The sequence below is a fragment of the Emiliania huxleyi genome (genome assembly GCF_000372725.1).
Source record: "Emiliania huxleyi CCMP1516 unplaced genomic scaffold EMIHUscaffold_10, whole genome shotgun sequence".
NCBI lineage: Eukaryota > Haptophyta > Isochrysidales > Noelaerhabdaceae > Emiliania > Emiliania huxleyi.
In genome coordinates, this window is record NW_005202427.1 from 701090 (window position 1) to 721203 (window position 20114).

The 20114-nt window shown below is 66.7% G+C and overlaps 5 protein-coding genes across 5 annotated transcripts in view; 3 read left to right on the forward strand and 2 right to left on the reverse strand.

Moving 5' to 3' along the window:
- Positions 1-197: 197 nt before the first annotated feature.
- EMIHUDRAFT_97520 (hypothetical protein) lies at positions 198-3725 on the forward strand (the record flags this gene model as incomplete). Its single annotated transcript, XM_005793668.1, has 4 exons — positions 198-611; positions 676-997; positions 2542-2600; positions 2673-3725. 4 exons carry the CDS (start codon positions 198-200, stop codon positions 3723-3725), a joined length of 1848 nt encoding a protein of 615 aa, XP_005793725.1.
- A 1083-nt stretch (positions 3726-4808) lies between these two features.
- EMIHUDRAFT_199591 (hypothetical protein) lies at positions 4809-6007 on the forward strand (the record flags this gene model as incomplete). Its single annotated transcript, XM_005793669.1, has 3 exons — positions 4809-5062; positions 5281-5415; positions 5479-6007. The coding sequence occupies 3 exons, from the start codon at positions 4809-4811 to the stop codon at positions 6005-6007; spliced, it is 918 nt and encodes a 305-aa protein (XP_005793726.1).
- A 1541-nt stretch (positions 6008-7548) lies between these two features.
- On the reverse strand, positions 7549-10859 carry EMIHUDRAFT_448740 (hypothetical protein; the record flags this gene model as incomplete). Its single annotated transcript, XM_005793670.1, has 7 exons — positions 7549-7565; positions 7640-7665; positions 7893-8014; positions 8213-8263; positions 9709-9945; positions 10060-10347; positions 10707-10859. 7 exons carry the CDS (start codon positions 10857-10859, stop codon positions 7549-7551), a joined length of 894 nt encoding a protein of 297 aa, XP_005793727.1.
- Positions 10860-12616: 1757 nt separating this feature from the next.
- EMIHUDRAFT_462069 (hypothetical protein) lies at positions 12617-17864 on the reverse strand (the record flags this gene model as incomplete). The annotated part of the gene is made up of 6 exons (XM_005793671.1): positions 12617-14144; positions 14244-14248; positions 14722-14998; positions 15219-16056; positions 16374-17038; positions 17438-17864. The coding sequence occupies 6 exons, from the start codon at positions 17862-17864 to the stop codon at positions 12706-12708; spliced, it is 3651 nt and encodes a 1216-aa protein (XP_005793728.1). The 3' UTR covers positions 12617-12705.
- Positions 17865-19234: 1370 nt separating this feature from the next.
- EMIHUDRAFT_97524 (hypothetical protein) overlaps positions 19235-20114 on the forward strand; it is a gene marked incomplete at both ends in the record, with an annotated part of 4567 nt that continues 3687 nt past the window's right edge. Inside the window, 3 exons of the mRNA XM_005793672.1 lie at positions 19235-19388; positions 19562-19653; positions 19800-19955. Of these exons, the coding sequence (XP_005793729.1) occupies positions 19235-19388; positions 19562-19653; positions 19800-19955 (402 nt within the window). The remainder of the gene's footprint in view (positions 19389-19561; positions 19654-19799; positions 19956-20114) is intronic.

Genomic DNA, 20114 nt, shown 5'->3' on the forward strand with positions numbered 1-20114 from the left:
AATCCCGGCGCCCACCCTCCGCGTCGTCCTGCTCATCGTGCGCGTCGAGGGAATTCTCCATCCTCCTTAGTCTCATTACAAGAATTCTCGAACAAAAAGAAACTCCGTTCGCCGCGCTCGTCGCGACTCGCGCTCGTCGCGCTCTGCGTCGCGCTCGTCTGCTACACTTGCCTCCAGACCACTTTACAGCCCCAGCGATGATCAACCTCCTCCCGCTCAAGCTGCGCCTCTGGCTCGAGCAGCGATACGTCGAGCGCCTCACGCCGACCGGCCACGGCGAGAGGAAGCTCGGCCAGTTCTCGGGAGCCACGGTCGTCGACCATCAACTGTGGGACCAAGTCCTCAAGGCGCACCTGACCGAAAATGTCACCATTGGCGACGTGGCAGGCATCAGCACTGTCGACTATGCAGCCGTCGCGAGCGACGGCCGCTTCGACCAATACCTCGCTCAGCTCGCCGCGGTCGACCTCGACAAGATTCCGCCGGCCGAGGAGTTGGCGCTGTACATCAACGCGTACAACGCGTTGACGGTCGGGCTGATCGTGGCGCACGAGCGGCGCGGCGGGCCAGCCCTCGCGTCGATCAACGAGATGAGCACGCCAGCTGCCAAGGTCCAAACTCCGCTGACGCGCGCCCGGCCAGCCGAGAGTAAGCAACCCCCGCCCCGTGCCGCAGGTGTGGGACGTGCCTGCGGGGCAAGTCGGCGGCGAGCAGCTCTCCCTCGGTGAGATCGAGCACCACAAGCTCCGCGCCCGCTGGAACGAGCCAGCGCTGCACGCCTGCATCGTCTGCGCCAGCGCCTCGTGCCCCAACCTGCGGCGCGAGGCGTTCTGCGCCGCCCGGCTGCGCGAGCAGATGGACGAGCAGGTTGCCACGTGGTTTGCGAACCCGACCAAAGGGCTCGCTTGGGACGCCGGCCAGCTGACGCTCTCGAGGATCTTGCTCTGGTTCTCAAAGGACTTTGGCGGGCGGCAAGCGGCGGCCGACTTTGCGCTGCGTGCGCTCGGCACCTCGCACGCAGCCGAGCTGCGCAAGCGGTCGAGCTTCGCGACCCGATACTTTGAATACTCGTGGCGGATAAACAGGACTCCGAATTAGCTAGTTTCGAATGTTGTTTGTTTTCCCGCCAGCCTGTACCGTACTTTATGTCCCTGCACGCATTCCGTCCTCGCCCTTCGCCACAAGCCGACAACAGAGAAGAGCGCGGCAAGAACGGGCTGGACCACAACAACTTCCATGACAACTTCACACAATCTTCTCACAGATGCGAGATGGGCATACTGTCCGGACCGGCGCGCGGCGCTCGGTGTGGAGCAAGCAAGACACACCCACCCCCCATCGGCGCGCGCCCGAGCTTTGAACGGCCGCCAGGAGCACCAAGAGGACTCCTCATGGCTGTGCCCAAGTGGGCTTCGACCGGCCTCGGCTGGGGGGGCGGGTTGTCCCGGTTGCGGACGCGTTGCAGCCCCCTGGGCGTGGGAGGGTCAGCTAGCAGCTCAGCACCCCAAAACTGCCCCCTCGGCGGCATACAGCACTGCCAGCCAGCCTCTTCCTCCTCCTCAAGGGCTGTACTATGGCCATATTGCGCCGCCTCCTACTGGCAGCCGGGCGGGCGCGCGCCGGGCGCGCCTCGGCGCGCGCACGGCTCGCAAAGTTCGAGCGAGTACTGCCGCCTGGCCGCCTCGAGGCGGCCAGGCGGCAGTACTGAGGCGGCCAGGCGGCAGTACTCGCCTCGCAAGGCGCGCACCGGCTGCTCTGGCTGCTGCGCCGGCGGCCGCTGCGCTGGCCGCTGCTGCGCTGGCCGGCGAGCGGTACGACCGCCGGGCGGCCGCTGCACCCGCGCCTTCCCTCGCAGGTGCCGTCGCGCCGCGCGCGCCCAACTCTATCCCTGGCACACGGCACGCGTCGTCACTCAGCCGCGGAGAACAGGCGGTGCAGCGCGCGAAGCGCGCGCGATCTGTACTTTTAAGGCTGGATCCGGCCATTCCAAGGGTATACCTTTGAGAATCCCCAGCGTCCCTCCCTCCTAGTCACAATCCGCTCAATATCTCGACTCTCGAACACGAAGTGCTGCGATCGGGGTTGGCCGATTTCTTTTTTACTTTCTTTTTTGGGGCCCTGTGGGCACCCTAATCCTTTTCATTATCAGCTACATACACGCGCTCGGCACCGGGCACCGCCTCGGTAAAAATGCGCCTGCGGGCGGACCCTCACAGATCACAGATCACACACACCAAGCCCGCCACGCGATCTCTACAAGGAAGAACACGATCTCTCATTGGAAAAGGGTGCACCACCAACTAAAAAACTCGGTCCCGTCAGCGCTTATAGGAAGCGAACGTGATCATCAGTTGGTGTGCTCGCGCGGTGCTGCTGAAGTATCCTTTTCGCCGCCGCGATGATTTCGACTGCGAGCAAGAATGAGAGCCGTCCAGGCCAGATCGGGTTCAAGCTGACCCTCCTCGCCGTTATCGGCACGCAGCTCTCATCAGATGCCGCAGTTGCGCGGCCTCTGATTCTGTCACCGCTTGTTTCGTATAGGCGCGCTTTTCGTTGTCAAGTCGATGGGCGCTGGTGTCAGGCACATGGCTTTGGATTCGGTGAGAAGCGATGCAGGTAGCATCTCTAGCATCCCCCCCCCCCCCCCTTCACCGCCCATCCGCAATCTGCAGGAGGTGAATGCGAGAGCGGCGCAGGCCGTCTCCCACGGAAAGATTCGGGACCTCATCAACTACATGTCGCGGGCGGTCGAGTGCGAAGAGGAGGAGGCGCCCAACTACACGCTCGGCTTCGTTCTCACCTTCGTGGCCGGATCCGCGACCACGCTCGGCTCCCTGGCTATTTGCTTCGTCAAGGACAGTGAGAATCCCAAGAAGATGACCGCGGCGGCACTGGGCTTTGCTGCGGGCGTGATGACTTACGTCTCGTTCGTCGACGTCCTCGGCGCCGAGTCGCCCGAGTTCTTTGGCTCGCACTTCGCGCCCGAAGGGTGCGAGCGGCGCAAGATGCAAGAGGCTTTTGGGCCCGAGCCGGGGAACGCTGGGCCAGTGGTCGAGGAGGGAGAGACCATCTGGGTCCGGGTGTGCGTGGCTGGCTTTTTCTTCCTGGGCATCATCCTGGCGATGGGACTCGACGTGTGTGTGGACTGCCTCTTCTCTGGCGGCCACGGCCACGGCCACGGCCACGGCGGCCACGACCACAGCCACGACGAGGAGGCGAAGGGTGACACTGTGACCCCCGATAAGGAGGAGGAGAACACGTCGCTGCAACGCATCTCGATGGTAACCTTCTTCGCGCTCGCCATGCACAACTTCCCCGAGGGCATCGCGACCTTCTTCGGCGGCGGCACCGGTTCCTTCACCGTGCCGATCGCCATTGCAATGCACAACATCCCGGAGGGCATGGCGATCGCCATACCGTGCTACCAGGTCACCGGCTCGTTCTGCACCGCGGTACGCAACACCTTCATTGCCGGACTCGCGCAGCCAATCGGCGCGGCGTTCGGCTGGTTCCTCATCGTGCAGCTGCAGATCGATGACCTGCCCGCCTTCACCTACGGCGCGGTCTACTCCCTCACCGCGGGCGTCATGGTCTGCGTGTCGATCATGGAGCTGCTACCGGAGGCCTTCGCCAGCGCTCCCGCCAACTACGTCATTTGGTTCGTCTTTGCGGGGTTCGTGATGATGGAGTTCAGCATCATCTGCCTCGACCTTGCCGGCGTTTGAGCTGAAGAGAGGCGCTGCAACCCGCACCAAACTCACCGTGCAGCAGCTGCTCGGCATACACACGTTAGTAATGCCGGGAAGGTGAAGGGGGTTGCGCACGGTCGGGTGGTGGACCTGGACTGGAGCGCACGTCGGAAAGATTTCTTTGAGTCCGGATGTGCGTGAAAAATGATGCTCGCTTCACCACCTGTTGCCCACGCATTGATAAAGGTAAATATCAGCGATTAAGACAGAGCGATCTTCTAGACATCCCCGCAGACACTCTGCCGGCTCTCTGGAGAGGGGACGACGGGCGTCATTGCGCTGCGCGGCGTATCCGGCATTACGATTAACGCTCGTCGCTCCGGTGCCGCGGCTCTCGCATCAATCGGCGTCGCCTCTCCTGCGCGCCGTGCTGCAACGTCGGCTGCTGCTCTGAGTCTCGCTTCGGAAAGACAGCGATCGAGCCGCCTCCGCGTCTCAGAGTGAAACTCAAGGTACCACGGCAATGTCCGGAATGGCTGTGCGTCAAGATCAGAGAGCGTTCTGACGTTTTCCACCGCACAATAGACCGCGAGGGTCCGGAACGCAACCTCAGCATCAGCAGCCGTGGTGAGGTCTCTGAGCCATTTGAGATCCTCGTCTGCCGTGCAACTCGAGATGATCGAGAGAGCTGTGGCGGTCGAAGCGCTGTACATTTTGCCGTAGAAGCGATTCACGTCGGCGGGCAGGAGTCGCGGTGCTCAGTGCGCACAATGTGGACCGATTGCGGGCCGAGCCTCACAGCGCACAACAACTCCCACAAATAATGTATATGTGGATGGCCGGGTCCGCGTTCTGATCGTGCGGAAGGTCGGACATATTTCTTTTGCGCTAGGCCTTTATATGGCAAACGCCAGGCTACACACACGGGGAGGCACGTAGTAACGCAGGCAGGGGAGTCTAGCGACGGTGGCCTCCTCCCCGACGCCGAGGCGAAGCGTCATTTTTTTTCTGCGCGCGCTGCCCTCGGATCAGGCGCCAGCCTCTCACGCTAGGGACCCTCACTTCTCAGGCCGGTAAACAACACCCGGTCTTCTCACGGCCTCCCAGGCCTTAAAGCGCATGGCAGCGGTCGGCTGGCGCAACCTCTCCCTCGCCGACGCCAAGGTCGTCGCTCCCTACGCAGTCGCCTTTGCAGCGATCCCCACCCTCGCGGCGGCGGGCGGACGGGAGCATTATCCGCCCTGGCCTGTGCTTCCGCTCTCCACGACCACGCTCTTGAGCCACTTCACGTTCGTCCGCGCCAAGCTCCCGGCGCGCTGGTGGTCGCTCCTCTCCTCCGCCTTCACCCACCTCGACGCCAACCATCGCGACAGGTGTCCACGTGCCACAAAGCCGCTCCGCCTCCGCCCACGGTGCAATGAGGGAGGGTAACACCTCATCAAACAGACTAGAATCTCGTACTCACGCGCCTGCCCGTGCGCGGCGTGTGGCTGCCGAGACTTCGCGATTGACTGAGCACCAGCACACACCAGCGCCCCAGCGGCCCTCGCTCTTGCCCTCCCGTCACGAGTCGCCTTCCCTCTCGGCGCAGCAACCTGCTCTCGCTCCTCTTCTCCGCGCTGCCGCTCGCGCGGAGGCTCGGCTCGCGCGGCATGGCCGCCGTCTTCCTCGGCGGCCACATCGCCGCCGCGCTCAACACGCGCGGACGCGTGCTCCAGCTCGAGAGGTACGCCGAACCCATCCTCCCCTACCCCCACGGTACCCGAACCCACTCTCCCCCTATCGAGAGGTACGTCGACCGGAGCACGGGCCGGCTCGCGCCGTCGTGGCTCAGCGCCGGCGTGGCGAAGCTCTTCAACACCGCCTCGCCGCAGGCGGCCCTCGGCGGCTCCGCGGGCGCCTTCCCTACCACACCTCCAGAGTATCGAACCCAGTGTGGGTTCAGTCCCGTGGGTGGTGCGGTAGGTGTGTTCGCGCTCTTCGGCTTCGACTTGTGCCTCGGCGTGCGGAGCGGGCTCGACCTGCTGCGGCGCGGCGCGAGCGAGGAGCAGGTGGTTGGCGAGGGGCTCCGGCTGCTGCTCGGGCTGCTGCCCGTCGTCTCGATGGTGCTCAGCGAGCACCGGAGCCTCGAGGCGGGCGAGAGCCTCTCCGTCGCCCACGCGGCGCACCTGACCGGCTTCGCGTGGGGCGTGGCTTGCTGCGTCGCCAGCGCCCTCTTCGGCGGCGGCGAGGAGACACGGCAGAGGGGAGTCGGCGCGGCCCCGGCGAGGGGACGATTCGGCACGGGAGTGGCGGGCCGCCGGCTGGGCCGCGAGTGAGTCGCGACGTCAGCTGTACGTACGATAGTCGATACGCACACATGTATCATGTTGTGGGTCGCGTGCACGTGTCGGCGGTGTTTTTCGTGATGTATGCATTGATCTGATGTGTGTGTGTGCGGCCGACTGCACGCTCAAGGCTACACGCTCGCACACCACTTGCAGAGTGGCTCTCCCGGGTGCTCAGCCCACGGCGGAGGCACGCCAGGCCCCTGGCAGCCGGCCGTCACTCGCCTAAGCGCCTAAGCGGCCTAAGCGGGGGGTGCTTAGGGTGCTTAGGCGCTTAGGCGGCCCTTGCGAGCGTGGCGGCGTGGTGGTATCGTAATACAAGTGACTCCGATGACACACATGATGCTCCTGCTAGTGTCATCGCTCAGAGAGCAGCCTCACCGCGTCGAAAGTCTACCACTGGCCCTGGTCGCACACCGCCGCTGAGCTGTGATGATGCCCACAGCACCAGCAGCAAAGGCGGGCGGGCCGACCCCGCGGCCATCGCCGCCGCTGCCGCCTCCTCCGCCGCCGCCGCCGCCCCCTCCGCCGTCGCCGTCACCTTGGGCTGCATCACCCGCGCCGCCGCCGCGCACCGGCTCGTGCTCATTCAAAGGCGCCTCGAGTTGCAGGCCAGCGGCACTGGCGTTGTCGTGGTCAGGCTGCCCAACGTCGGCGCGGGAGGGAGGGGGCAAAGCCGTTATGAAGAGCGCGAGAGCGAGCGCCGACGGCCCAGATTATGAGCAGCAGCCCGCCTGGTCATGGGCCACTTGCCTACGTGCGTCCAGCTTCCACTATTGGACGAACGTCGAAGTTTGCTCCGCGTGCCGAGCGAAACCTTTTCCTTCGAAGCTCAGCGACGTAGCCGGGCGAGCGGAATAGGGCAGCCCTAGAGAGCACCTTGAGGCCATTCAATAGAGCCCGTGTTATAGTCGAGAGTCGATCGCCGGCCGGCGCAGTGCTGCTCTGACCGCTCCGCCGGGCCGCCTCCGGGCCGCCGCCGCGGAGACGTGCACATAGGCAAGTTGGTATTTTCATATATGAACTTCAAAATACCATTGGCTAGTCTAATCCTACTCATCACAACTCGCCAGAAACACCCCCACACTATAGGGTCATTGTGTAGCCCTGCTTAGAAGGAAAAGGTTTTCTGCAAGGTCCGTACTCTATGGCTCACCGTGTAGTCGGCCGTGCAAAAGCTAGAAAGTGTCAGCAGTCTGGCACACACTCGAGTCTCGACGACACACCGCACTCTGGGTGGCCGCTCTGCGCTCTGATTCACTGCTGAAACCTGCTCCCGCGAAAACAGTGCACACTCGCACAGGAGAGAGGTGCATCTAGATGCATGCGAGCTTTTTCAGAGAGAGTCTGGTGCGCTTCTCAAAGCGATCTCGCGCGAAAAGGCGAAATCCCACACTGGTGGATTTTGGGGCGCTGTGGCTGCGGATCCTATACAGTGCCACTCCCACACACACACCGAAATCGGGTGTGACAAACACACACCATCACTCACCCACACGCATCACATCTCATGCAGCGCAATCCGTAGCTCGTCAGGCGGCGCGGAGTCCTCGTCCGTCAGGCTCTGAGCGCTGTCGACTAGATTGCGCCAACCTCGCCCCCCCCCGCCCCGCCCCCACGCACCACCACGCTGCCGCCTGTCAGCTGCGCTGCGCGGCGAGCTACTCCCAGTCGCCCCTGGCGCGCGAGGCGAGCGGATGCATGAGAAGAGGCGGAGACCGCGGTGTGGAGGAGGAGCGGTGTGGAGGAGGAGCGGTGTGGACGAGGGGAGGAGGGGCGGAGTGGAGGAGGGGAGGAGTGGAGGAGGGGCGGAGTGGAGGAGGGGCGGCGTGGAGGAGGCGCGGAGTGGAGGAGGGGCGGCGGCATGGCTGCGCACCAGTCCTCCTCCTCCTCGCCCGGAGGCGGCTGCAGCGTGAGCGAGCAGGCGGAGTGGAGCGGCGGCGGCTCGGCGCACTCCTCGGCGCCGCACGAGACGGTTGACGCCTCCTCCCACGCGTCCTGCGGGGCAGGTCAGGCGCAAGTCACGGACGTGTCGTCGACATGTCGTGTGCACGCCTCCTCCCACGCGTACTGCGGCGGATGGCAGAGCCTCGGCAGGGCTCGGCAGAAGCTCGGCAGAGGCTCGATCTCGGCGCATCTCGATCTCAGTCCTCTCTTGCACACCCCTCTCTCGGCGCATCTCGGACGGGGGTGTACCTCGGATGGGGGGTCGATGAGCGACGCGGACGAGGCGAGCGAGAAGTCGTCCTACAGCAAAGCTCCGAGAGAAGGCTCGTGGACGGTTCCGGGAGGGGTGCGGGGCGAGCGAGAGGTCGTTCCGAGACGGTCGACGCGGCGGAGGAATGCGCCTAGTCAATCATGTACTGTTTTCATTCCTCATAATTCATTCATTCGCGGCGGAGGAGCGCGCCTGCGCCTATGTAAGAGTGACCCTGCTCGTCCTTTGCCCTTTGACATTCCAATATGTTGCGCGGCCGACGAGTCGAGGGCAAGGGGGCCGTGCGCCTTCTTCCCGCCCGGCCTTGTGCTGGGGCTCCTCGCCTACCAACTCCACCCCGACCCTGCTCACTCCTCGCCCCGCAGCAGAGGGGCCTCGCGCCGCTCCAGCGCTGCGCGCGCCGCCGCCCGCTCGCCGCCCGCCCGCTCGCCCTGCGGCGGCACCCCTCCTCCCTTCGCGCCCTCCTCGCCGGCCTGCCTGGCCGCTGCAGCCGCCGCGCCGACAGCCGCCCCTCCTAAGGCTCCTCCTCCTCCCGCCGCCGCCGCCGCCGCCGCCGCCGCCGCCGGCGCCGCCGCCGCCGCCGCGCCGCCCGTAGCAGGTGGGGCGGCCTCATAGCCCTGCGCCGCCGGCTCGGCTCGGCCGAGAGAGCGGCGCGGCAGTGGGCGGGCAGGCTGGCCGTGCGGCTCGGTGGAGGCTGCTGCTCGGCTGCTGACCGCCGCCGTCGCAGCTATCGGGTCGAGCCCTGTCCGCTCGCTCCTCGCCACGGGCGCGGGCGCGGGCGGGAGAGGGAGAGGGAGAGGGACGGGCGACGGAGAAGGTTTGGCGGGCGGAGCCTTCTTCGGCAGCGGTGCGGGCAGCTTGGCGGGCTGCTTTGTGCGCGGTGCGGGCTCGTCGGACCTTGGAGACAGAGGGGCAGCTGTGAAGAGGCGCAGAGGCAGAACCGAAGAGGCGCAGAGGCAGGTGCGAAGAGGCGCAGCGGCAGGTGCGAAGAGGCGCAGCGGCAGGTGTGAAGGGCTAAGGGTCGTGACGTGCAGGCGATGTGGTCGTCCCACGAGAGTGTGGGTTGCATCCTACGTGCACCACACCACGAGGCGAACGGGTCGTCCTCGCCCCAAGAGGAGAGCTGCGGTGCGGGCTGCGCCTGCGGACATGTCCCGGACGTGTCATGGACGTGTCCTGGACAGGAGAGCTGCGGTGCGGGCTGCGCCTGCGGACATGTCCCGGACGTGTCCTGGACGTGTCCTGGACAGGAGAGCTGCGGTGCGGGCTGAGCCTTTGACGGCGGGCGAAGCAGCGCCTGCCGCTTCTTCTCCTGCCGACGCGGGGCAGGCGCGCGTCTGGGGCGCCGCGGGGAGAGGAGGGGAGGAGCGTTGCAGGAGCGATGCAGGGGAGGAGCGTTGCAGGGGAGGAGAGCGGGAGGGCGGAGGGAAGGGACGAGCGGCGGCGCCCCCGGCCCTCGCAGGCGCAGTAGCACCTGGCGCTGCAGCAGCTCCACCTCGTAAAAGTACCGCTCCCAAAACACACGGTAGGAGAGGACCGCCGGGACCAGGGCCTGGTGCGTCGCCCGCAGCGGCGGCTGCTCGCGCAGCAGCGCCTCTATCCTCTCCGTGTGCGCGAGCAGCTCGAAGCCGTCGCAAAAGGCGGCAAAGCCGGCCGCGTCGGCGACCGGGCGGGTCCAGTTGGCGTGGTTGGTGGCGATCGCGCGCTCGCGCTCGCGGTGGCGCGCGCGGGCAGCCTCGGAGTTGTCCGCTCTCCCACCCTCCGCGCCGCCGCCCGCGCCGCCGCCCGCCACCCGCGCGGCAGTCTGCTCGAGCAACGCGCCGACCGCCACGTCGGCCTGCGTGATGGCGCCCTCGAGGTCCTTGAAGACGACGGCGCCCAGCTCGAGCAGCCGCGCCGGCTCGAGGTGCTGCCCCAGACCCGACGCCTTGGAGGCGAGCGCCTGCCGCGCCTTTGCGAGGTCGGCCGCCTCGGCTGCGCCGCGCACCTTCTCGACCTCCTGCTTGGCGGCCTCACGCACAACCTCCGTGTCCTCGCGCAGCTGGCTCGTGAACTCCTTGAAGCCCTCGGAGAGCTCTCCCCAGAGGCCCATCAACAAGCCGAAGAGCGGGCCCTTGGACGGGAACAAAGAATTTTACAAACAAACTCGGTCGCACGACACTGGGCACAGCGAGAAGCGGCGAGAGACTGCGAAGAGAGCTAGGAAGAGGCAGACTCCCTAGGGTGGGCGACGGCTAGCGCATCACACACCTCTCCTTAAAATCCCTGTGTGTGGTGGCGGTGTGCCGTGGTCCTCCCATCCCTCCCTTGGTTGTATGTTTTCTTTCTTTCTTTACACTGGGCACGGGACTGGCGTGCGCTGGCGCTAACAAGGCGCAGACGACGGCTTTCCTTATTAGCACAGTGCGAACAAAGAATTTTACGAGCGACTGCGCACGGGACTGGCGCTGCCGTTCTCCCATCGTCGGGAACCGTCAGGATCATGAGCGAGAGAATCGGGTAGACTCCGATGGCGATCCGCGGGTCGAACCAGGCGGGGAACGTGTAGCCGAAGAGCGTGTACCCCTCGGCCGGCTTGATGAAGATGACCATGATGGTGAGGTAGAGCGCCGAGAAGAGCAGCATCGCCTGCACAAACAGCTGCCCGCCGTGCACCGCAGCGTGGCGCTGGTCGTGCCCGCCGCCGTGCCCGCCGCCGTGCCCGCCGCCACCATGCCCGCCGCCGCCACCATGCCCGCCGTCGCCGCCGTGCCCGCCGCCGCCGCACCGCCACCGGAGGCAACCCCGGCTCCGTTGGAGACAAGTTCGCCTTCGGCAACACCGAAGAGCGCGCCCGACTTGCAAACATGGGCTGCAAGCAACGCGGGTTCTGTGGTCAACGGGCGTTCGACCACACCACCGGCCAAGGCTACGTCAAGTCACAGCGTGGCCACTACCATGATGGGATCTTCACCAAACGAAACAAGTTCAACCTGCTTCTCCACGAGACATTCGGCGGCGGCTTCTCGCCGCCTGCAGTTGCAAAGATCAACCGCCTTGCGCGCAAGGCTCAACGCTCGGGCGTTGACCGCACCGCGTACCCTCCCCACTCCCGCCTCTCATTTGTGCCACACCACGCGGAACGCATCTCCATCGCTTCGGTGAAGGGGGTGAACCGCGCCATCCTCGATCGCCGTGCAAAGCTCGCTTCCGAGCTCTCACGCCGCGCGTAGGGCCCTTAGGGGCCTAGAGAACACAACCCCCTCTCCCTTTTCTCCCAGTAAGCTAAAAGTACGTACTTCTGACGTATTCGCCACCCCCCTTGTATTCCGTACGTATTCTCGGAGCGGAAGCTTCGTTCGTGCAGGACTGGCGAAGGGGGCGACTCGAGTCGACTCTCAACATAAATAACGCTCTCTAAGATGAGACAGACAGGCCAGAGCGTGCGAGGTGGGTCACTTGGGCTACGGCCCTCGCTCCTATGTAAATAGGTGTGGCGTGGTGCTGGGCACGATAAATGGCGACGCGAGGCGGCGGCGCGGCGCGGCGGCGGGCGACGCAGTGGGCGGGGAGGTGCACGGGGGAGGTGTCTCCCTGTCCCCACCGGACGTGTGCGAGGCTGTCCCGGCGTGCCATCCTCCTGCGACCAACACCCCGACCGGCGGCCCCGTCGGTTGCGGCGCCGATCGGATCACCGACGCTCAAGGCGCCCGAGTCGAACGACAGGCGGCACGCGAAGACTGGTTCCAATCCCGCGGACCGACAGGCCGCGGGATGATGTGTGCGTGGTCATGTAGTGGGTTCTCGGAAGCTCCCACCGCCGTGTTTGGCTTTGGCCTTAAAGCCGTACCGCTATACAGGTAAGGTAAGGTAAGGTAGGGTAAACGTCTTCACACACACAAAGTGGTGGGGCAAGGGGGGGCGACCCTCGCATCTCCACGCCCGGACACGGGCAGGAGCCCCACGGCATTCAAAGTGCAAGCACCGGCCCGGTGCTGTGGGTGAGCAATCTGCACCCCACTCCCTCTCTCCCAGACACAGGACCCACACACAACCCCCAGCGTGTGGACGACTGCGTGTTCAGAAACACCAAGCAGCGAGGCGAGGGTGAAGGGGTAAGGGGCTGCGTGTGGGGCAGAATCTACATCTGACTACTCCATCTAGCCTGGGGGGTCGGAGGAGGGGGGGGCAGAGTGTGGGTAAGATATGGGTGAGGCCAGCTAGTCGGACACCCTCCTGTCGTCGGAATACTCCTCGGAGCGGTCGGCGTCCTCGTCGTCGTCCTCGGTCCTCGCCCGACGGCGACGCGGGAGGACGAGGTCGGGCGAGAGGTCTGCTATACATACCTCAGTCGCAGTACCACCAACTGAGATATAGTGTGTGTATGTATTGAAGTGTGGTTTAGTATCGCTTCGAGACATGAGACGCGAATATCCACCTCTCTCTCTCTCTCTAGCCTCCCAACCCCAATCATCAAAACGGCCCTCACGCGTCACTTCTTTGCGGCCGCCGCCTTTGCACTCTTCTTCTTCGCTGCCGCCTCGGCTGCTTTTTGCTTCTTCAGCTCCTGCAGCCGCTTCTCGCGCGGGTCCTCCACCTCGATCTCGCCAGCCTCGATCGCCCGCATCCGCGCCTCCTGCTTCTCCTTGCGCGCCGCGATCGCCGCAAAGAGCGCCGACTGCGGGTCCGAGCCGCCGCCGCCTCCCCCCCCTCCCCCACCGCTGGGTGCCGGCGCGCCCCCTCCCGGCGGCGGCGGCGGCGGCGGCGGCGGCGGAGGTGCACGCGGCGGCGGCGGAGGCGGCGGGGGCGCGCGCGGCGGCGGGGGCGCTCCCGGTGGCAGCGGTGGCGGAGGCGGCCCCCCTCGCCCACCCGGCAGTGGCGGTGGCGCCGGCGGCGGAGGCCGGGGGGCGGCCGGAGCCGGCGGCGGCGCCGGACGAGGCGGCGCGGCGCTGGCTTTGGCTGGCGGCGCTGCAGCCGCTTTGGGCTTTGGCGCCGCCTTGCCCCCCGCCCCCTTGCCCGGTTTGGCCGGCTTGTTCTCCTTCAGCTCCCGCAGCCGCTTCTCGCGCGGGTCCTCCACCTCGATCTCGCCAGCCTCGATCGCCCGCATCCGCGCCTCCTGCTTCTCCTTGCGCGCCGCGATCGCCGCAAAGAGCGCCGACTGCGGGTCCGAGCCGCCGCCGCCTCCCCCCCCTCCCCCGCCGCTGGGTGCCGGCGCGCCCCCTCCAGGCGGCGGCGGCGGCGGCGGCGGCGGCGGAGGTGCACGCGGCGGCGGCGGAGGCGGGGGCGGTGGCGGCCCCCCTCCTCGCCCGCCGGGCGGCGGCGGCGGCGGCGGCGGCGGCCGAGGCCCGCCCGGGACTGGCGGCGGCGGCGGCGGCGCCCGCGCCCCCGGCGCGCGCGGTGCGCCTGCGCCGCGCCCGCCCGGCGGCGGCGGCGGCGGCGGCGGCGCCTTGGCGGCGCCCGGCGGGCTGCACATGGCGAGCACCTGCGCGTCTGTGGGGCTCTTTGTGCCGAGCCGCGCGATGATCATCTTTTTGAACTCGTCGGCCTGGCCGGGCATGCCCGGCTCGCCGAGCCGGACGAGGAGGCAGCGCAGCTCCTGCTCGGTGAGGCCGGAGCAGCCCATGTTTCGCCAGTTGTACGGCGAGATCTTCTTGATGTCCTCGGTGCTCGAGACGAGCAGTCCCAGCTCAGGCTTACGCCGGAAGCGGCGCACCTCGGACACGTCGCCCTCGCCGTTGCTCAGCGCGGCCCAGTACTTCTTCATCGAGCTGGCGATGCGGCCGTTGACTGCGACCTGCGCCGCCATCTTCGCCGCCTCCTCCTTCTCGCGCTCCTTCTTCTTCAGCAGCTCCTTTGCCTGGTCCTCCTTCTTCTTCTGCGCCGCCTGGAACGCCTGGATGCGCACCTGCCGCGGCTGGTCCATCAGCTCGCCTATGGACATGTCTCGGACATGTCTCGGACATGTCATGGACGTGTCCTGGTGAGTGGTCCATCAGCTCGCCCAGCTTGATGGTCATCATCTCCGCGAACCCCACCTGTTCACAGCAAGAGGTGTGAAGAGACGCTGTTCACAGCTTGATCGTCATCACCTCCGCGAGCCCCACCGTCGTCTCGTCGGGCTCGCCTGTGGCGAGGAGGGGAGGAGGAGGAGCGCGGTCGGCGCGGGCGTGCGGCGAGGGCGTGGGGTGCCGCCTAGAGGGCGCGCGCCAATGCCGAGCCGCTCGAGGACGGCCTCGTCGTACTCCTCGACGTAGATGAGCATGAAGCTCGAGTAGAGCTCGCGCAAGTGCTCGTCCGACAGCTGCACGAGCCCGCCTGCCGGGAGGCGGGGAGATCTAGCCGAGATCTAGCCGAGGCAGAGCCGAAGTAGAGCCGAGATCTAGCCGAGGTAGAGCCGAGGCAGAGCCGAGGTAGAGCCGAGATCTAGCCGAGGTAGAGCCGAGATCTAGCCGAGGTAGAGCCGAGATCTGGCCCGCCGTTGTACTCGTCGAAGAGCTGCTGCTCAAACCGCCCCTCGGAGCGCATCTCGAGGACGGCGCGCAGCTTGACGAGGAACTCCTGCAGCACCTTCTCGTCCTGGTCCGCCGAGAGCTCGCCCCCCGTCTGCAGCTTGAGCTCTCGGTTCTCGTTGCGCAGCGCCTCGAGCTGCTGCCGCATCTCCTCGAGCTGCCGCAGCTGGTCGCTCACCAGCCGGTTCGAGCGCGGCGTGATGGCGCCCGCCGCCGCCGCAGAGCCCTGCCGCGGCGTCGCGAGCTGTATGAGGCCGGCGACCTGCTCCGCGTCGCCTATGGGACGTGGCGCAGAGGCGTCCTGGACGTGTCCTGGACATGTCACCGGAGCACCTGCTCCGCGTCGCCTATGGGACATGTCTCGGACATGTCCTGGACGTGTCCTGGACATGTCACGGGAGCACCTGCTCCGCGGCTCGCCCATCACGGTCTCGATGCGCTTGGCGAGCGGCAGCACCTATAGAAAACAGAAAACACGCCTCGAAAAAAGGAAAACCGCCGGCCGCCTCGGCGAGCGGCAGCACCGGCTTTGCGTGCGTCACGAGGTCACGCCCCGAGATGCCGAGCTGGAGCGGCTTGGGCGCCTCGGCGGCGGCGCTGTCGGCGTCGTCGTCGTCGTCGCTCTCGCTCGCGCTGTCGCTCACCTCGGCGAGGGGGGCGGGCTCGGCCGCGCTCTTGGCGCCGGCGCCGACCTTGGCCGGGCTCGAGGCTGGCGACTCTCTCGCGGGCGACGTCGGGGCGGACGAGGAGACGGAGGAGCGCAGCGAGAGGCGGACGGACTGGCGCCGCTCCTTCTCGGCGTGGTACTCCTCGCCGATCGCGTTGACGATGTTCTTGTGCAGGTTGCGCGCGGTGGCGAGCGGCTTGGCGAAGCCGTCCGCGCCGCCGCCGCCGCCGCCGGCCGGCCCGCGCGGCGTCGGCGCGACCGCCGCCTCGGGGTCGAATATGGGGAGCGAGTCGAGCCAGCGGCGCATCTCCTTGGCGGTCGGCGCGGCGAGCTCCCACTGGCCCTCGTCGGGCGTGAAGATCGAGAAGCCGAACGGCTGCGACGGCGACGGCCTCCGCGCGGCCCACTTGACCTCGCCGTGCGCGCGGTACCCCGGCTGCTGGTAGATGTGCGCGTCTGCAAAGGTGCCCGCCGAGTGGGCGACCAGCGGCTGGGCGCGGTAGATGCAGAGCTTCTTGCAGAGGGGCTGGAACAGGACCCACCGCCGCTTCCAGCCCCTCCGCCCCTTGATCTGGATGTAGCCAGAGATGGCGCGCGACGTGATGGCGTCGAGCGACCGCTTCCAGCGCGCCGCCTCCTCGGCCGACGCCGCCCGGCATTCGAACGCCTGTGCGAGACATGCCACGGACGTGTCCTGGACGTGTCCTCGAACGAGCCGCCCGCCACTCGAGCGCGGCTGCTCTTCACCTCTCTATCGGGATGTGTGGAAGCCCAGCTGGCGGAGTATCTTGTGTGTGTTTGTGTGTGTGTGTGTGTGTGTGTGTGTGTGTGTGTGTGTGTCCAGTCCGAGCCTCTGGCTGCTCTGCACCCACCTTCCAGACTAACTGACGAGCTAGGCCGCGAGGGAAGGGAGTCGGGCTGCGGGGCGCCGTCTCTCGGAAGTGTCTCGGAAGTGTCTCGCGCCTCGCCCTCGTGCGACTGGACATGGAAGAGGTCGGGCGTCGCCGGCGCACCGTCGGCGAGTGCGATGGTGCAGCTGCCGTCGGGCCGCTGCCCGTTGCTCGGCGCCTCGGTCGACGCCGTCGCGTACCAGGTGAGCACGCACGTCTCTTTGCCCAGCACGCAGTAGCGCGGCGCGGGCTTCTGGCCGCGCTTCTCGGCGCGCCGCACCTGCAGCGGCCCGTAGACATGCTCCGTCTCGCTGAGACGGAGCGCGGAGAAGCGCGTGCCCGCCGAGGCCGCCGGCCGGCGCGTGAGCGAGAAGGCGCGACGCGGCCCCGAAAACATGCTCGTCGTCCGATCCAGATCCTCGTCGTCTTTGCCGCCATCGTCGCTCTGCCGCGCCTGCTTGTTTCTGCGGCCAAAGCTCAGCACCCGCGTCAGCGTGCGGCCCAGGTCCTCTGGCGCGGCGGCGGTCGCGTCGTCGGGGACGTCGTCCGCACGCTCCGACGCCGACGGGTCCGTCTTCTTGGCCTTCTGCCTCGCTCGCCACGAGAAGGTTCGGACCAGTCGGTCCACGGGCCGGGTGAGCTCCGGCGCGTCGAGCTGGACCGTGTCGTCGGGGGAGTCGTCCATTGGCCCGAGCGCCGAGTTAGGCCCGGCGAAACGTTGCGGGAGGATGGAGTTGAGCGCGCGGAGAAGGAGCGCGCCTCGCGCGCTCGCGTTGGACGGGTGATGTCCGAAAACAAAAAAAACGTCGTGGACGGCCCTCAGACAGCCTTGAGTTATGTGTACGCCTACTCAGGGTGTGTGGCAGCCCGCTGGCTGTGTGTCTTGTGAGCTTGTTTGTGTCTGTGTGTCGCTCGTGCGTGTCGTCATCATCTGTCCAGCGTCCACCCATACCGCGTTGGTGTCCAGTCCGAGCCTGGCTGTTCTTCACCTTTCTACCTACCTACCTACAGCATGTCTCTCTTCGTTCTCGCGCTCCTCGCTCGGCCGGGCGGCGGCAGGGGTGGTGCGGAGGCGTCGCCGCCGCGCCACGTCTGGCATGCACTCTAGGGCATGTCACACCCCACCTCCGCTGAATACCCAGCGCTGCCCTGTCTCACCATATGTCCAGCCCGTGGCAGTGTCGACCAGCCCCCCTGCCCGCTGCACCGCGGGGTCGCACGCGCCGACGCACTTCCTGAGCGCCTTCACCGCGTATGCCCCGCGCAAATCGGCGGGGGAGCGCGCGTGCGCGACAAGGCTGCGGTGCGCAAACCACAAATTGCGTCCGCGCTGGTAGAGCAGCCTGTACTGCCCGGTAGATCCCATCAGCGCGGTGACTTGCGCCTTGTACGCGTGTTCGCGCGTGCCGTAAGGCGAGTCCGCCTCAATGACGAGGATACCAAAGCGGACTCGCTCCCAATCCACCGCACGCAGGACGGCGAGCTCCGCCCCCTCTACGTCCAGGATGCCGAGGGCAAATGTGTGCACCCCCACAGCGTCGAGGATGGCCGCGAGCGGACGGCAGGCCACCGGGTGCACGTACATCGTGGTGCCTGTCCGTCAACAGCGATGGCTTATCACGGGTCGCACGAGGAGGGAGGGAGGTAGGGGGGGGGGGTTGCTATTGGCTAGGGGGGTCGCCAAGCTTCGTCCAGTTGACGGACGCCCAGTCGCCTCGCGCCTCCTGCAGCGCAGCTGCCAGCGGTGCGTTCTTGCGCACCATCGCCTCCGGCTGCAGCTCCGCGATGCCCCCCATAAGCTCCAAGTTTCTTGCTGCGGACGCGGGGAAACGGCGTCAGGAGGCACTCGCAAGGAAACTACTCGTCTAAATGTACTCACGGAGCCGGCGCGCGATTCCTGGTGCCACGCCAGGGACCACGTAGTGCACCTTTTGCGCTCGCTCACAGACTGCAGAGCGGGCGAGCGGGTCCCAGAGTCAGCCCCTTCGTAGCCCGAGAGTGGACGGCAGTGTATCTGACGGCCGTGGCGTGGCGCCTGCTGCCGTGACGCCAATTGCGTCGGGGCTGCGCGCCAGACGAGCAGCCCGCCAGCGCGGGTTGGCTTCGATGAGGAGTCGGCGGTAACTCTGTACCCCAAAACACCAAGAGATCATCCCGAGATAAGCCGGGATCTGGCCACAGTGAGAGGAGGCCCGGCCAACTGCTTGAGCACCAGCGACTCAGAGCTTGCATGGCCGTCGAGCCCGCCCATCTAGCCGATATTATCGACTCGTCAGCCGGGATCTATAGCAGAGATCTTGCAGAGGTCTCTAGAGCCGAGATCTGCGTGTGACCGCCCCGAGATCTCTGCGATCTTACGCACCTCGAGCACGGTGTCTCCAAACGGACTTTCAGCCGGAGACCGGTCTTGAGCGCAAAATGGTAGGAGAGCTGTCCGATGCTGCGCATCGCGCCTGCGTATGCGCGTGGACCGCCGAGCAGTGCGGCATTGGTGGGCGTTGGCGTTGGCGGTGGCGAGGGCCCCCCGGGGGGGGGGGGGGGGGGGCAGACGCAAACACAGCGGAATTGAGACGCAAGCAGAAAGAAAGAAAGCCCGGCGCGAACGCGGCCAAAGGAGATGCACCTCGAGAACCTCGAGAGAGACAACCCAAGGGAAGAGCGCGCCGAATAATTCTTTTAGACGGGCTTGTGGTGGCAGAATTCTTTTACGAACGAGCGACCGAGCCTTCGTTGGCCCGCTTGGCAGGTTGCCTCCCACCCAAACGCGCGATTCTTGAAGGCCGTGCTGCGTGCTCCCGCGCAAACTGCGTGCCGTCGCGCCGCGCCCGCGTCAAAAATCGCGCGCTCCCCGCCGCCCGCGCTGCCGTGCCTCTCGAGTGAACCAGCTGCTCACCACCCCAGCGAAGCCACTCGGCTCGGCTCCCCACTCACTGCTCGCTATCCGCTCCGCTCAGGATGGCCCTGAACGGCCTGACCTGCAACCACTGCGGCGGCACGGACATCGAGCTCGATGCGGCGCGCGGCGACGCGGTGTGCATCCAGTGCGGTACCGTCCTCGAGGAGAACACTATCGTCAACGAGGTCACCTTTGAGACGTCGGCGGGCGGCGGTTCGGGCGTGGTTGGCCAGTTCGTCCCGTCCTCCGGGCTCCGCTCGTCGGGCCTGGGCTTCGCCAAGGAGTCGCGCGAGGTCGCCCTTTCCAACGGCAGCGCCACATCTCGCAGCTCGCAGACGAGACCTGTCCAGGACACGTGCATGACATGTCCGAGACACGCCCCATAGGCCAGCGCCACATCTCGCAGCTCGCCAACGCGCTCCGCCTGTCCGAGCACCACCAGGACGCAGCCCAGCGCCTCTTCCAGCTCGCCGTGCAGGTGACACTTCCTAGACACTTCCTAGACACTCCCCAGACACTTCCCAGCTCGCCGTGCAGGCGGGGACACGCTGAGACAGCACACCCGCCCTCCCTCCCCTCCCCTCCCTCCCCACCCCTCGGCCCCACCCTTCCCTCCCGCCGCAGCACAACTTCATCCAGGGCCGCAAGACGCAGCACGTGATCGCCGCCTGCCTCTACACCGTCTGCCGGCGAGAGAAGACCGCCCACCTGCTCATCGACTACTCGGACGTGCTGCAGACAAACGTCTACATGCTCGGCGCGCGCGAGAGATGGGGAGAGGTGGGGAGAGGTGGGGAGAGATGCTGCAGACAAACGTCTAAGGCTCGGCGCGCGCCTCTCGTCGCGCCGCCGCCGCGCCGCTCCCCCCTCTCACTCGCCCCTCCCCCCACCGCCACCGCGGGAGCGGTGCTTGTGACGGGTCCCCACAAATCGGTCTAT